The sequence below is a fragment of the Clarias gariepinus genome, chromosome 13, assembly GCF_024256425.1.
Source record: "Clarias gariepinus isolate MV-2021 ecotype Netherlands chromosome 13, CGAR_prim_01v2, whole genome shotgun sequence".
In the NCBI taxonomy this organism is placed as follows: Eukaryota; Metazoa; Chordata; class Actinopteri; order Siluriformes; family Clariidae; genus Clarias; species Clarias gariepinus.
The window spans coordinates 28,920,395-28,937,625 of NC_071112.1; the positions used below are offsets into that span (position 1 = coordinate 28,920,395).

A 17,231-nucleotide genomic window follows, 5' to 3' on the forward strand; every position below is an offset into this window, starting at 1 on the left:
CAATGAATGCAAATCACATTCATTTCAATGCACCGATAATGTTCTTGACTTTTGTTCCTGACTTGCGTAAGTAAGTAAACAAAATGGAACATGCTGCACGGATTGCAAAGTGTTTTTTTTTTTTTTCTTCTTTGCCTTTGTTTGGAAAAACTCAATGCATGAGAGATGCATAAGAGAGGGAATAAAACACTGAAAGCAGATATATGTTCACCGATCAACCATAACATTAAAACCATTGACATTAAACCAACTTGGTTTTGGGTTCCCATTGTGCCACAGGGGCAGATACAGTATGGCTCCCCGGGGCGTGGCTCCGCAGGGCCTCCGGAGTACCAGTGTTATGCGTTAAAATGCGCCCTTTTTGGCTTTTCCGTGGGATGGGACTGGATGGGCTGGTGTGGGTCAGCCTTGTGTGCCCATGATCCTGTTACTGTATACTGGTGTATAATTGATAACCAATGATGCTCATTTCACCTGGTGGTGGTGATGACATTATGACTGATCGATGAAGAAGAGCATAACGTAGGAGTTTGTCAACAAAATCTGACCAGAAATTTCTACACACATCAGTCACTGCATGCTTGTTGTCTAAAGTCCAAAGGTGACAAAATTAGAGACAAGAAAATCCTAGAAAGAAAAAAAAAACAAAAACATTTTAATACGAAAATCCCCAGTGTGGTAGAAACCGTAAATTGAGTTTTCTTTTTCATTGAAGCACTCCTGTGAAATGAGCTCTTTTGTACATCCCCATAGAATTGTTCACACTGATTTTCATTCTATATAATAATACAAGATAATAATAAAACAAAAAAATGTTTCTATGGTGACAAACACAGCATGCTTGTTTTTTCCTATAGTCCTTACTACCCTGGTGTTTAGCATTGTTTTGTTGTCATATTGTTTGTGGCAAAATCCTTTTGCTAGGTCTTTTTGTTGTTGCTGGAGGTTGCCAAAACTTTTACACACACTTGTCGCTTAGATTTGTAACACAAAACCACTATTTATATAAGTTTACCACTTTAAATATCCATATTTGTACTTGTAATTAAGCTTGAAGTGGGCGTAGCCTAAACCTGAAGAGTTGTTTACTTGCCCTTTATTTTTTAAACCACGCTCGCTTTGTTTCTTCATGACATTTGCTAACTAAGTAAAATAGATGAACCAAAATCTTTTGAAATCAATTAAACCAGCATGAACAGGCTGTTACTAAGGATGACCAACCGCTATAACTGTATCACTGTAAACGCGTGAAAGTGGTATTTCTTTGCACCAGAAATTTTAAAACATACATAGGAATATATCCGATTCCTGCATAAAGTAATAAACCTCCCAATTTTAGCAAAGCACTTTCAACAAAAGTGAAAAATGCAACAACAAAAAAAAAAAACTATGAATAATGCAAACGTTTTTATTTGATTACGTGTCTACTGTAGCTACAGCATGGAAGGACAAACAAACAGACGGAGGGATGAATGTAAAAGGCAGAGCGTGAGTGCGACGCCGTAATCCCGAGCACTCAGCGTGCACAGCCGGGAGTCGTTCCGAGGGCTAATGAGGCCGCATTTTACAGAACCAAGGCTAGAGGAGCGGAAGGATAATTGCCAAGGCAGCCCCGACCGAATGATGGAAAGAGACGAGCCTTTCATCAGAAGACAGGAAAGCAGAGTCGGCCCTAACGAGAGGGCAGCTCCGTATTGACCAGAGCTTCACTTTTCTTTACGATGCTAATAGCACCGTAAACCACGTGTTTATTTAAAAAAGGTTGGAGTGGTCCCGCCTCGTGCCACCTGCACTCCTGTTCAGGTTAGTTAAGGAAAGCTGGCGCTAAAACACTGCTCGGGGATGAGAAGAAGAAGAAGAAGAAGAAACGTCAGTGTGTGAGATCTCACTGCGATGCAAGCACAGTGATATTCAGTTATTGTTCGGGAGGCTCATGCTGGATAAATGTGTCACCTCTGTAAATTTAGTAGATAAACTGAAATTTTGTGACTGTTCTGTTTATGATTCATCACACAGAGTTGATCTGATTGAAATGAGTTTTTCTGCTGAATAAAAGTCCTGGGAAGCTATGGAAGGAGTTTAAGCTCTTGTGTGAGGAATCAACCACTCTGTGGCATGCTGATCCAGGAAATTAATCAACTTCAGATCGGTGTGATGAAGCAGTATACATATGAAACTGTATGACCTAAAGTACTTTCTTATACTGTGTCTTATACACTTTATCAGAGACTGTTTTTAACCCATTTATAGTTAAATTCAATATCAGGAAGTAAAAAAAAAATCTCTCCTTAAATGTCCCTCTATCTCTACTTCTCTCTCTCTGTCCCTCTCAGCCTCAGTAAAAGGTATCAGAAATTAATCTATTTGAAAGTCTTATAAACTGAAAGCTTTACACACACACACACACACACACACACACACACACACACACACGAGTGTGTGTGTTTGAGAAAAGTCTCCTCCTCTCTGAATCTGCTCTAGACATCTTGGTCGTTCCACTGGAGCATGGCCGCTCGTGTTTGAGCAAGAGAACAGAAAGGAGTGAATCATTTCTCTCTCTTTCTCTCTGCTCTTCATCCTAACGCAGATTTAACATCCACGTTGAAAGTACGGCACTGACTCAGACGATACGCACTTTGTAGACATCAAATCCCCATAATGAGCAGCCGGCAGCCGAGGAGAGCTGGGGCCGATTTGAAGTTTGATTGACGGGGGCATCTCCCGGCCCCGCGTGCGCTTTCAGCATCATCTTTTCAATTACAGGCGCCGCTCGGCCTTGTGGGTGAGAGGTAGTTTGTGCGGCTGCTTTTAGCTCGCTGTACTGTATTACAATGCATTTATCTGCTGGCGAGAATGCAGTGGGAGGCGACGAGGGAGAAATAAAGCCGAGCTGCATGATTTAAGGAAGTTAAAAGTGAATATCAGGCTTGCACATTTGATATAATTTCATTTGCTAATTACACCTTTTAAAAAAGAATTTATTATTGTTAATCATTATACTGTAATACGCTCATTGCTGCAGTGGAGGAATTAATCCTCATCAGCATTTCACTGTAAAATCTCAAACCACTGTAAAATTTGACAAGTCTAAAAATTGTACTTAAGGAATAAAACCTGTTTTCAGGACAGCTGCGTAATCCGCAGTCTTTACAAAAACGTGTTGTTTTTGCTGTACAGGAAAAGATAACATCCTGAATGAGTGTGATGGAAGATCACTTAAAGGCTTAGTAAAATTAAATCATTAGGAAAGCAAGAGAGACTATGGCCATGTTTAATAGTGAAAGTAAAAGCATTTACACACACAGAATGCAACGATAACTCAAGGAACTGGGACTAAACAGCTGTGTAGCCGTAGAAAAACTACTTATCAGTGAGACTAATGGGGAAAAAACAGCTGGAGTACAAAGAATGGACTGTGGAGCACTGAAAAAAAGGTTATGTGATCTGATAAGTTCAGATTGACATCAGGGTAAAGAAGAGGGACTGAAGTGATGCACCCATAATTCTTAACACCTACTGTACAAGCCTCTGGAGACTGTGTTACGATCTGAAGATGTTTCTGTTGGTTAGGTTTAGGTTCAGGACCTTACCCTAACCAACAGACCTAACTGACAGTTATTGGTTAGATCTGTTGTATAAAAACCCAACCAACAGTTATGTGGCAATAAATAAGGTCAGCTGACGACCTGAATAAACTGAATGTATATTCTGCATCAATGGATCCTTTTTTTCCCTGATGGCAATAAAACATTTCAGATAATGTTGCCAGGATTCTTTAAAATTTCAGATGATGTTGCCAGGATTCTTTAGGCTTGAATTGTGAAAAAGTGGTTTAGGGAGCATAAGACATAATTTTTACCCATGGCTACAACACACCAAGTATAAGATTATTATATACAGTAAAATTTGATTAAAATTGCAATATATTACAGATAATTTAGCAAATTGTTAGTAATTTATTTAAAAAAAAAAGCTGAATTATCTGCCAACAGAACAAGACATTTTTCGCCTGCAATTTTAGGAACATTTGACTATAAATAAGCTTAATAATCTTATATTTGGTGTGCTGTAATCATTTTTTTAATGAATTATGAATAGGTTCGGCTAGATTCAAAAATTTTTCACTGTAAAGCTGTAATTTTTGCAGTGAATGATCTTTTGCTTGAAACTTATCACGGGCATGGTTCAGACTTTCTTGATTTTACTATTAACAACTATAGCTTTCACAAAAATGGAAGAAAAATGTATCATTTTGTCCTGTCATCTACAACTTTTTAATAAATAAGTATAAAGGCATTTTAAAGAAAATTTAAGCTTGGACAGAAACAGCAGAGATCTTCAGTGTATCTGGTAAGTGTATGTACGGTAACTTGTACAGGTTCGCTTTGCTGGTCTGCCAATGGCGCTAGGACTAATGCTAGACAAGAGTTTCAGATCGTATACATTAACAAGAGGCTAACTACAAGTGATAAAAAATTTAAAGACATTTTACCAAAATTAAAAAAAGTTCAGAAAGTCTCCAGAAGCGAAGTCAGATTTATCTGAACTCCAGAAACAGAAGTGAGCGCGGTGAGCACGTGACTAAATGCAGCTGTGATACGTGAGTGATTAATGTTTGAAAAAAGACTCCTGGAAAACAATGTTTCCGGCAGACGTGAGTTCAGGAAGTCCATCAGCCCGTGCCGCACTGATTTATCTAATGAATAATGATTATCCATTGTGGCGTTTGCCTTAAAATGTTTTCTTCATATGATCACATTAATTAATCTCCCGTTAATAATAAAGGCTTTTCCGAGGCACTTTAATTAATTCCTTACGCTTCTCGCATTAATGTGTCATCATTCATCTGATCAGTCAAACCCTCTGCTATTGTACCACCAATGCTAACAGGGAATTCCGGCAGCAGGAAACGTTCATTGTTGTACCCTGGACACAAATCTAGCACTGTTTTTTTTTTTTTTTTTTTAATAAGAAGGGATTTTAAAAATGCTGAGGTAGTGAAAAAATGAAATCAAAAACAGCAGGACTAAAGAGGAAATTACATCCAGAAATAACAAGTTAAATGTGAGATCACAAATGATGACACCTGGATCAAATAAAGCAAATGTAAACATCATTAATGTATAGTGTTGTTGTTGTTAATATTATTACTACAGTGTTTTCTTCATATTTTTTTATGAATCAGGAATGGTGGTAAGAGGAAGACAGAGGTTTTGCAAGCAAGCCTCAAAATCTTTGGCTATTCATTTTTTGCACAGCACAAGACTTTTGGTTGGTAATTTCCATGAGTGTACTACAGAGTAGTGCTGATTTGGAGAGGCCAAGCCTTTAGTTATTACAGCAGCACCTTGTCTATTATACGATTGTAGTAGAAAATATAGCAATTTTTGTGCTCTATTGATTTTCACAACTACACGGGAGATTTCACAACTGTAATAGAGCCTAATATGTATCATTCCATGAGTGTACTACATGAGAGTCATGCTGATTTGGAACGTCCAAGCCTGTTATTCAGTAATTATATGTTTAGCACCACTTATAATAATTCATGACAGTTACTGACAGTAGACATTTTTTATGTGTGCTTGTGTGCCCTGCGATGGACTGGCACCCCCTCCAGGGTGTATCCTACCTCGTGCCCCGAGTCCCCTGGGATAGGTTCCAGGTTTTTGCAACCCTGTACAGAATAAGCGGTATAGGGAATAAGCGTGAGAGGGTGTGAACATGGCGTGGGGTCCTGTCCTGTTGTGGACATGGTGTTTTGTATTGTTGTTTATATTTTTATTACATGCTACCATTCTCATGCTTCGAAAGACAATATAACTGCAACTGTCTATATTGCATACAGGGTCTCAGGGGCCTGGAGCCTATCCCAGGAGACTTAGGGCATGAGGAGGGGTATCCATTGCAGGTAACTTACACATTTACACACTACTGGCAATTTGGGAACGCCAATTAGCTTAATCAGCAGTCTTTACTGTAATTGTGAGGACTATTGCCAACTCCATGCCCACAGGCACAGAAATCACACCCTGACCCTGGAGATGTAAGGTGACAGTCAGTGCTAATTAATCCACCGTGCCGACATGACTGCAACACATACAGTAAAAAAAAAAAAAAAAAAAAAAAGAGTTTTAAGAACTTTCTTTAAAAAAATTAAATCTTAGAAAGCTTTAAAAAAGCAAGAAAACAGAAAAAGGGGGGAAACAATTAAAATTTTTTTTTTTTTTTACTTTGCAATTCCTTTCTTCATAGCTTGTTTTTAACACATTTTAAAAATTGTTAAAACTTTTTTTTTTTTTTAATAATAAATTATGATGGCAAAATGAAAAATAACTTTGACGGCACAGCTTAACAAGAATAGGTTACATCACAAAAAAAAAAATTAGTATCAGTTTTAATAAAACACAGGAATATCGGTCAGCAAATCAAACTGAGTTGAAAGCAAGAGTAAAAAGATGTGTTTTAAGTGATGACTTAAAAACCATAAAAGATTAAATCTGTCTAAGATGCAACAGCAGATCATTTCATAGTTTAGGACCCGTGACAGAAAAGGAACGGTCCACCCTGAGTTTTCTCAGTGTTTTGGAGACAACCAAACAAGACTAAGCAGCTGACCTAAGAGAGCGAGCAGGGCAGTAGGGCTGGAGCATGTCTGACATATACTGAGGGGCAAGACCATGTAGGGATTTAAAAACAAATAAGAGAATTTTAAAATCAATACAAAAACGAATCGGGAGCCAGTGCAATGACTTTAAAATCGGAGTACTGTGCTCTCGTTTTTTAGTACCAGTTAAAAGCCGTGCAGCAGCATTCTGTACAAGCTGCAATCGTGCAAGTAACGCCTGGCTGAGCCTATAATAAAGTGCATTGCAATAATCTAAACGATTCGTAATAAAAGCATGAATTAAAATCTCAAAATGATGCCAAGAAAGGAATGATTTGGCTTTGGCCAGTTGTCTTAGTTGAAAAAAACTTGTTTTAACAACTGCACTGATCTGAGCATCAAGTTTCAAATTTTAGTCCAATTTTACACCAAGATTTGTTACAATGGACTTTTGATATTGTGTCAGAGCACCCAAATCTACATCAGCAACAGAGGCACCACTAGGCACAAACAGTATGACCTCTGTCTTTGTATCATTAAAGCGTAACAAATTTGCTGACAGCCAGGATTTAATTTCCTCAACACAGTCTAAAAGTTGGTGAACAGAATGAGTTTGCTTTTGTTTTAAGGGCATGTAAATTTGTGAATCGTCCGCATAAAAATGGAAAGAAACAACGTATTGCCGAAGAATGGCCCAGAGAGGAAGGAGGTATAGGGAAAAGAGGGGTGGGGACAAAATAGAGCCTTTGGACACTCCACAAATGAGGGGAGCAGCAGAGGACTCAGCAGACTCCACACGGACACTAAAACTTCTCCCTGTCAGATAAAAGTGTGGCTAAAAGAATGTCGTTAAAAACTTTTAATAGTGCAGTTTCCGGACTATGTTTGGTTTTAAAACCTGACTGGAACACTTTAAAAATTTTATGTTCATCTAAGAACACATTCAGCTGAGTAAACAAAACTTTTTCTAAAATCTTTGAAATAAAAGGAAGTTTTGAGATTGGCCTAAAATTTGAGAGGACAAAAAATGTCAAGACCAGACTTCTTAATCAATGGCTGTACCACGGCATGCTTAAAACCACCTGGGACAATACCATTTATCAAACTGCTGTTAATAATATTTAGTACATCCGGAGCTATGGTTAGAAAAACCTCTTTAAAGAGTCCACAGATATGTGGGTTAAGTTAATCGGCGTTCCCTAATTTGGGGAATTTCATTAGTGTGTGAATGGGTGTGTGTGCCCTGCAATGGACTGGCTTCCTGTCCAGGGTGTACCCCGTCTCGTGCCCCAAGTCTCCTGGGATAGGCTCCAGGCCCCCCGTGATCCTGAATACAGAATTGAGCGGTATAGACGATGAGTGAGTGAGTGAGTGAGTGATGATTATCTGAAAGACAAAACTAGTTCAATCGACAAGTGGGAATAAAACATGCATCTACAGTATATCTATATAAAATATGGCTATAAGAATTTACTCAAGCAAGTTTCTTTTTTTCAAACATTACAGCTGAGAACACCAGCATGCAAAAGGAAAAGACCTCCAGCTGTTTGTAAGATAAAACTGCTTTAATTTGTGGGAAAGGAAACAATAGCCTGTGCAGAAATTTGGAAAGTCTGTGGGAAAGTTGTGCATCTGGCAACGCTGGCTATACAGCACTGTGAGAAACGCACCTGCTGTTAATTCACACTTGGCTTCAGGAGGCGAGAAGATCCCACACTGAACTTACTGCTGCTAATAGCCTGAAGGTTGCGACATGATCGGCCACACTTTAGCGTTTCCACTTGGGGGTTTAACGCTGATGGAGCCGTTCTTCATTCAATTCATATGTATGAGTGTGTGTGATACATACAGTATGATTATGTACAGTATGAGTGGAGGAGAGAAGATAACACTGGGTTTGTGACAAATTACAATAATCAGGTACACCATCATAATTTTAATTATTAGATAAAACTTAAACAAATAGACAGGCAGACAGACAGACATGGATGGCTGGATGGAGTAAACAGACAGACACTAGGACAGATAAACAGACAGATAAACAGTAATAATTATGCAGAGATATAGACAGAGATACATACAGTGGTGTGAAAAATTCTTTTGCATGTTTGTCACACAAAATGTTTCTGATCATCAAACACATTTAACTATTAGTCAAAGATAACACAAGTAAACACAAAATGCAGTTTTTAAATGATGGTTTTTATTATTTAGGGAGAAAAAAAATCCAAACCTATATGGCCCTGTGTGAAAAAGTAATTGCCCCCTGAACCTAATAACTGGTTGGGCCACCCTTAGCAGCAATAACTGCAATCAAGCGTTTGCGATAACTTGCAACGAGTCTTTTACAGCGCTCTGGAGGAATTTTGGCCCACTTATCTTTGCAGAATTGTTGTAATTCAGCTTTATTTAAGGGTTTTTTAGCATGAACCGCCTTTTTAAGGTCATGCCACAACATCTCAATAGGATTCAGGTCAGGACTTTGACTAGGCCACTCCAAAGTCTTCATTTTGTTTTTCTTCAGCCATTCAGAGGTGGATTTGCTGGTGTGTTTTGGGTCATTGTCCTGCTGCAGCACCCAAGATCGCTTCAGCTTGAGTTGACGAACAGATGGCCAGACATTCTTCTTCAGGATTTTTTGGTAGACAGTAGAATTCATGGTTCCATCTATCACAGCAAGCCTTCCAGGTCCTGAAGCAGCAAAACAACCCCAGACCATCACACTACCACCACCATATTTTACTGTTGGTATGATGTTCTTTTTCTGAAATGCTGTGTTACTTTTACGCCAGATGTAACGGGACACGCACCTTCCAAAAAGTTCAACTTTTGTCTCGTCGGTCCACAAGGTATTTTCCCAAAAGTCTTGGCAATCATTGATTGAGATGTTTTTTAGCAAAATTGAGACGAGCCTTAATGTTCTTTTTGCTTTAAAGTGGTTTGCGCCTTGGAAATCTGCCATGCAGGCCGTTTTTGCCCAGTCTCTTTCTTATGGTGGAGTCGTGAACACTGACCTTAATTGAGGCAAGTGAGGCCTGCAGTTCTTTAGATGTTGTCCTGGGGTCTTTTGTGGCCTCTCGGATGAGTTGTCTCTGCGCTCTTGGGGCAATTTTGGTCAGCCGGCCACTCCTGGGAAGGTTCACCACTGTTCCATGTTTTTGCCATTTGTGGATAATGGCTCTCACTGTGGTTCGCTGGAGTCCCAAAGCTTTAGAAATGGCTTTATAACCTTTACCAGACTGATAGATCTCAATTACTTTTGTTCTCATTTGTTCCTGAATTTCTTTGGATTTTGGCATGATGTCTAGCTTTTGAGGTGTTTTTGGTCTACTTCTCTGTGTCAGGTAGCTCCTATTTAAGTGATTTCTTGATTGAAACAGGTGTGGCAGTAATCAGGCCTGGGGGTGACTACAGAAATTGAACTCAGGTGTGATAAACCACAGTTAAGTTATTTTTTAACAAGGGGGCAATCACTTTTTCACACAGGGCCATGTAGGTTTGGATTTTTTTCTTCCTAAATAATAAAAACCATCATTTAAAACTGTGTTTTGTGTTTACTTGTGTTATCTTTAACTAATAGTTAAATGTGTTTGATGATCAGAAACATTTTGTGTGACAAACATGCAAAAGAATAAGAAATCAGGAAGGGGGCAAATAGTTTTTCACACCACTGTACATGGATGGAAGAATGGATGGATGGATGGATGGATGGATGGATGGATGGATGGAGTGACCAGACAAACACACAAACAGACTGACAAAAAGACAGACAGTTTAATAATTATGCAGAGATATAGACAGATCGCTAGATATACTGTAAGTAGATGGATGGATGAAGGAATTGACAAAGAACCAAACAGACAGAGAGATAAATAATTATGCAGAGAGATAGATAGATAGATAGATAGATAGATAGATAGATAGATAGTACATCAGCTACGACTACTTACATGAAATAAGCTTTTGTCTATAACTTTTTTTTTCTTTTGTCTTCTATATTATATTGTGTGAAAGAATGCAAGTGCCTCCCATACACACACACACACACACACACAGAGCACACAGTGGGTTCTTTTCTTTGTCTGTTGTTTTTATCACACCATTTTCCTGCACGTGTAGATAGAATATGTTCTTATCTCTGCTTTCTTATGCAAATGAGACAGGCTTTTTTTTTTCTTTTCTTTTTTCTTGCGCATGTCACAGCTGTACATTTGGAAACAGCCTTTATAATTGCCTGTAATTATCTGAGACCAGACTACTTCAAAACATCCTGGTAATTTGATGGAGTGGAAGCGAGGAAGGGGGGCCAAGTGTGTTAGTGAGAAGACGCTGCGCTTTGGCGGAGAGAGAGAGAGAAGCGACGCTGGAAGGAAGGTAGCACGGCTTGCTAAAAAGCACATCCTCCACCAGGAGCCATGGACCAGGCCATAATTATCTCTGCTAAGCCTTCTGGGTAATGAATCTGCTGATAAAAAGGCACCTGCAGGAAAGAGCTCTGGGGCTTCTCCGACTTGACTGAATCACCTTAAACCGGCCAGGAGGATACCTGAACAGCTCTGATATGACTCTGTTAATATTTCTCTGTTTACTAAAGTAGAGTACACAGAGCTGAGTGCTCTTACGTAACGCATGTATAAATAAATGTCCCTGACAGTCCACAGATGGCCCATCGTCCCCCCACAGAGGCCAAGCTCCGGCCCTGGCGCGGTCCTCTGCCCGAGACTCGTTCACTAACCATCACGCGCACGAGCGATCGGAGCAGCGGGAAAGCAGAGCCGTTCCAACTCCAACAGGTGGAGATCAGTTCAATCTGATAAACCCATACACACTACAGCTGCTTTCAGACTGACCGGGGCCAGGGTGGAGGAGCGTCTCGGATTCGGCTTCACTTCTGTAAGGGCAGATGTCTGCTAGGAACCCTTTAATGCCAGCTAAATTAAATCAAAGTATAAACAAATAAGTCATTTCAAACTGCAACACACAAGAACCATCCAAGGGCAAATAACCTAACAGTGTCATACGTAGCTTTAGATTTCAGTAAATCAGGTACTTGAGTAAAAACAGAGGTACCCAATGTCATATATTGAGTAAAAGCTGAATTCCTGCATGTACATGTGTACTGAAGTAAAAGTACAAAAGTATTTACCTTAAAAATCTCTCTCTCTCTTTTTGTCTCTCTTTCACACACACACACACACACACACTTTCTCTCTTTCTGTTTTTGTCTGAAACCAGCTTCCTTTCTGATTTCGAACACTGTCGTGGTCTTAAAGGTACTGATGTTTCCTAAAGAATGTAGTTGAGTAAAAGTACAGACATTTCAAGTAGGATGTAGTTGAGTAAAAGTGCAGACGTTTCCCGTAGGATGTAGTGGAATAAAAGTACAGATGTTTTCTGTAGGACGTAGTGGATTAAGAGTAAAAAGAACTTGAGTAAAGTACATTTACGTTAAATACTTACTTAATTACAGTAACTAATTAAATTAACTTTGTTACTGTAACTTTGTGCTGCTACTTATGTAGGTAGACAAGGAGCGATACCAAGTAGTGAGTGTCAAATTCGGGAAACGATTAACTGATGCATTAAAAGTAAGAGCATTAGCAAGCGGATGTGTGGGTGCGTATATGACGCGTGATACCTCAGCACTCGTGACGGGGGTCTGACCGATTCCGGTGCTGACCGAGGTCCAGGAGCGAGCCGTGAGGACGCAGGCAAACAGAGGGTACAGGTCTCCGGCGCCCAGACGTCTGCTGTAGCGCTCGATGCCCTTCATGTCTCCCTTAATGAGACTCTGCCACAGTCGGCAGTAATCCAGACGGAAGTCCGGCTTCAGCAGCTTGGAGGGGGAAAAAATAATAAATCAGGAAAAAAGAAAATATTTAGACACTAAATAAGGACATATTGTTTTCTTTTATCACAACAACAAAAATCTGAGGTAGAAAAGTTATAATTTATTAAAATATTGATGTTTATAAAAAATTATAATAAGTATTATTAAACTAGACTAAAATTGCAATAGGGTGGCACGGAGGCTTAGTGGTTAACACTGTCACCTTGCGCCTCCAGGGTACAGGTTTGATTCCCGGCTTTGTGTGCATGGAGTTTGCTATGTTATCACCGTGCTTGGTGGGTTTCCTCCAGGTAATTTGGTTTAGCCTAATTGGTGTTCCCAAATGGCTCGTAGTGTGCGAATGAGTGTGAGGGTGTTTGTATGTGTGTGCCCCGCCACGGGATAGGTTCCAGGTCCCCCTGAAGACGATGAGTGAATCTCATAAACTGATCTCTTAAACTAGAGTCATATTACATTTATTATGTTTTTGGAATGGAAAACAATTTTAAAAAACTTTAAAGGAGCAGTTTGTCATTTTAGCACCCTCTGCTGCCTATGAGCTGAACCGTTAAAGCCAAGGAAAGCAGGCAGGACTGAGCAGCTTTAAAATTTCAGGGCCTGAAAAATTACACAGCAGCTTAAACAATCAGTGAAACTGATTACAGGAAGAGGCAAAGAAAAAGAAAGATAGTTAGATAGATAGATAGATAGATAGATAGATAGATAGATAGATAGATAGATAGATAAAAGGACAGAGAGATAGAGAGAGAGTGATAAAATAATAGAGGGAAAGAGGTGAAGAAGAATACAGAGAGCCACAGAAAATAGAGAGAGAAAACAAGACACAAAACAGAGAGAAAGAGAGAGAGAGAAGGAAACGTCGAGAATGAGAGTCATTTTACTGAGAGAGAGGGAGGAGAAAGAGAGACGTGATGACATGAAAAGAGAGAGACTCACTCAAATAGAAAGAAAGAATGGAAGAAGAGGGAGAAAGAAAAAGCAAGAGTGAGACTGGGGAAAAAAAATATATATATATATATATATATATAGAGAGAGAGAGAGAGAGGGAGTGGAAGTGGTGCCAGGAAAGAAGAGAGACACACAAACAGAAAAAGAGCAAGGAAGGGAGAGAGAGATAGCTAGATAAATCGAGTGGGAGTGAGAGAGAAAGAGAGACTAAGAGAAAGACAATTAGAGACAAAATAAAAACAGAGAGAGGAAGATACAACAAGAGAGGGAGAGAAAAACACAAACAAAGAGAGAGAAAGAAAAACAGAGAGAGGGAGAGAAAGAGAGATGTCATTAACATGCAGCACAAGGATAGCACCACTTTACCACTTCAACACTTTAATTAATATGGCTACAACATACAGTAAGCTGGCTGTGAACAAAAATAACACTCCAGCCAGGAATTAACATTCGGGGGCCAAGCAGCGCTAAACTCTGAAGTCATTACTCGCAAATTGGTTCCATTATGAGGCGAACGAGTGGCGCAGCTCTCCAACACTCTCTCCTTTTATACGCGAGCATCAGTAGTGCATATTTATCACCGAATTATCTTCACAAATGCATTTACCGCTCCCACACACATGCTGCATGGGGACGCGAAATGGACAGGGTTCTGCGCTCGGTCGCCGTGAGCAAGCGAGCCAGGACGAGCGCGCATGTGTGTGTGTGTGTCCGCATGCGTGCGTGTGTGTAGGAGTGGTGTCCTAAAACACATGGCAGAGCTGCGGGTCGTCTCTAATGAAATGCTTTTACGGCGCCGAAGCACCAGTGGCTCTGAGAGCCCAGAGGAAGCCGGTGAATAATGGCCTGTAATATGGGACCGAGTCGCTTTGTTGCGAGCTGCCAAGGCTCAGACGATGTCTCACCTGATACAAGCCATGATCGAGTAAAACAATTTCCGTCTTATTGCTTTTCGGGCACTTTCGCACCAGCACGTTGCCCGGGTGGGGGTCGCAGTGCACGAAACCGTTCACGAAGATCATCTCGCTGTAGATTTTGCCCAAGTGCCTGGAAACCTGCAACAAAATACGAAAGACAAAGAGGTTAAAAGGTTATTTATTTTATGGTGTTTATTTTGAAGCACAATGGGCCGTATTTAGAGCTACAGTAGGGTACGCACATCCAGTAGAATTTAACACCGAAAGGCCACAATAAGCTAATTATAACATGCAGACTTCAGTTCCTGGCTCCAAGAAGCCTTTCCCACATTCCTGAATTTGGGAATCACAGGATTGTGGATCATCAGAAACTAATGAAATCGTCAGAGGTAGTTAATCTGATTGTCGCCACCTTGGCAGGAGGAGATTCTGCCTAATGTAGGTTAATCCATAAATGGGCAAACAACGCCTGGGTGTTGGTTGTAAACGTCTACTTACGTACCTCAGTTACCACAAACAAGATTAGCTTTAGCTTAGCTAAAATACTAAGGTGGGTAATGTAATCGGCGGTTCAATCCCCAGCTCCACCAGGTTGCCACTGTTGGGCCCTTGAGCAAGGTCCTTAACCCTAACTGCTCCAGGGGCGCTGTATCATGGCTGACCCTGCGCTCTGACCCGAGTTACACTGGGATATGCGAAGAAGGAATTTCACTGTGCTGTAATGTATAAGTGACGAATAAAGGCTTAACTTAACGTAACTTAATTTATATGCTAATATCACTTTGCATTTCATTGAATTTACATACCATGCTGCTTTATGCACCTAATTATGTATAATTATACTGTTTTACCCCTGTACAGTTGTCATGAATGGGAAATCTACAATACAGTAGCTATGGAGACCAAAACTGTTTTTGTGTACCAGGCCGTATACATGTTTACGTCAGTGATAAGTTTGGACTTTTTAACATGAAAGTCTAAGACAATTGGCTCAGTTTCTGTGTCCTAGTGGTCATTTGAGGAACTGCACGATTTGGATTCCACTTCCACTTTAGACTCGTTGCCTGTTGGTTGATCTTAGCGATTCTTTGGGAATTTCTTGTTGGTTCATGCCTCTTCTATGGATCATAGCCTCGTAGAAAATATTTAGAATTCCTACGATTTGCAAATATTTAACTATGATCGTTGCCCAACTGTCATGATTTCAACTAGCCACGATCCTGCTAACGCATGGCCACTTGATACCACGTTTGATGCAACTTTCCGACGTCACAGAAGTGAGAAAGCACAAAAAATTTTATCAGAAGAAGTAAGAAAGATCTGTAAATATTAATATAACTTTTTCCTCTAATCTGAATACATGGAAATATTGACTCTGAACGTGAGTAACTTTCTTACAGAAACGCAAATATGTACATAACTTCCCGAATAAGTCACCGTCCTGAATACAAAAAAATTTTGTCAAAGTGTAAATATTTAATTTAACTTTAAGCTGCTGTTTGAGTTGCGGGTTGAGTAACTTGACTAATATGTTGTGACTAATAGGTTTGATTTCTCTGCTATGGATACTAATAATAACTTTTTCTGAGTAAACAAATATTTACGGCTGGTATTGTTGGCTTTGAATATGGTTTGTTATTAATCTTGGACTTAATCAAAATGGATTATATATATATGTTTTTTTTTTCTTTTTGATAATTTTTTTTATTGCATGTTCATTTTTTGACAGAACTACTTTAGAAGTCTGTAAAATATAAAAATATCCAAATTGATGGATGGAAGATATGGATCCTATGCTGTGTTTTTACACAGGACATCCTTGACGTGGTCAAAACGCCAGTGTGAAACGACACGGGGTCTTCGATTCCACAAAAGGACACCGAGTCGACAGCGAGCGAGCAAGTGAGTGAGTTTATTACAAAACAACCCCGGTGCAATTATTGCGCCCACGCTCCGGCTCTGAAGATAAGGCTCCGATAAGCGTCTTCTCTAGAGTGTGTATTAACAGGGACCGTAGAGGAGCACGGTATGGAAATGTCATGCCGGAGGAGGCTGAGTGAAAGAGGACGTCCTTTCAGCCGTCACTCGCTCCATCCGGTGTCATGTTCTAATTTTCCTGCTTTGTTCCAAGAGCCGAGTCGAAATCAATTCAAATAAACAAAAAGGGAAAAAAAGACGAAAAGAAAAGATACGTCGGTGCTGACTCACGGGACTTCCATTGTGTGCGAAGTCCACTGTGACAGGCAGCACGCTGTAGAGCCACATGCACACACACACAAACACATTTACACATACACACACACAGCTCAGAGCGGCGTTATTGTGAAGTCCGTGCCGAAGCAAAGAATATGATTCACAGTTAATTATCGAGCGCTGACGCACGCTCGCTTTGTTGAGCAGAGGAACTCAGGGGACCTGTTATGTCATTCGGAAAAATGTAAAACAACTGTGACTCACTCCAACCTCGCCGAATTTAGGAGACGATAAATTACACAGGAATTACCAAAGAATTGGGTGCATTTCCTCGGACGTCACCCGCACAGGACTGGCACAACAGCAGGAATTTCTGATATGCTACAAGTTTTTGTGCTGGCATAATAGAAGTGGTGATAAAGCAAATGAAGCAAAAACAGGCGAAAGTTAGAAACATACTCTGAGATACAGCCGGGACAGGGAGTCCCGGGTCTCCTGGGAGTGTTTTTACATATGTTAAAAAAAAAAAAACATTATTGAATTCAGAATGTCAGAAACAGTACGGTCCTAAAGTTTACAAATCCTGATTGACGTCAGGAGCGCCTTCGCCGATTTGTTCCCCCGCCCCCCACACCAGAGTTTGCACTGCTAGCTAAAAGACAAACTATTCATCTGCTTGAAAGCCAGGTCATGTGTGGGAATGATTCATTGCCTT

General features: G+C 40.1%; 1 protein-coding gene across 3 annotated transcripts in view; it reads right to left on the reverse strand.

Moving 5' to 3' along the window:
* adck1 (aarF domain containing kinase 1) overlaps window positions 1-17,231 on the reverse strand; it is a 164,655-nt gene that overhangs the window by 55,412 nt on the left and 92,012 nt on the right. For all 3 annotated transcript variants that reach the window (XM_053509394.1, XM_053509392.1, XM_053509393.1), the window contains 2 exons: window positions 14,312-14,461; window positions 12,246-12,443 (listed from right to left, as the gene is read on the reverse strand). In XM_053509394.1, coding sequence (XP_053365369.1) covers window positions 12,246-12,443; window positions 14,312-14,461 — 348 coding nt within the window. The remainder of the gene's footprint in view (window positions 1-12,245; window positions 12,444-14,311; window positions 14,462-17,231) is intronic.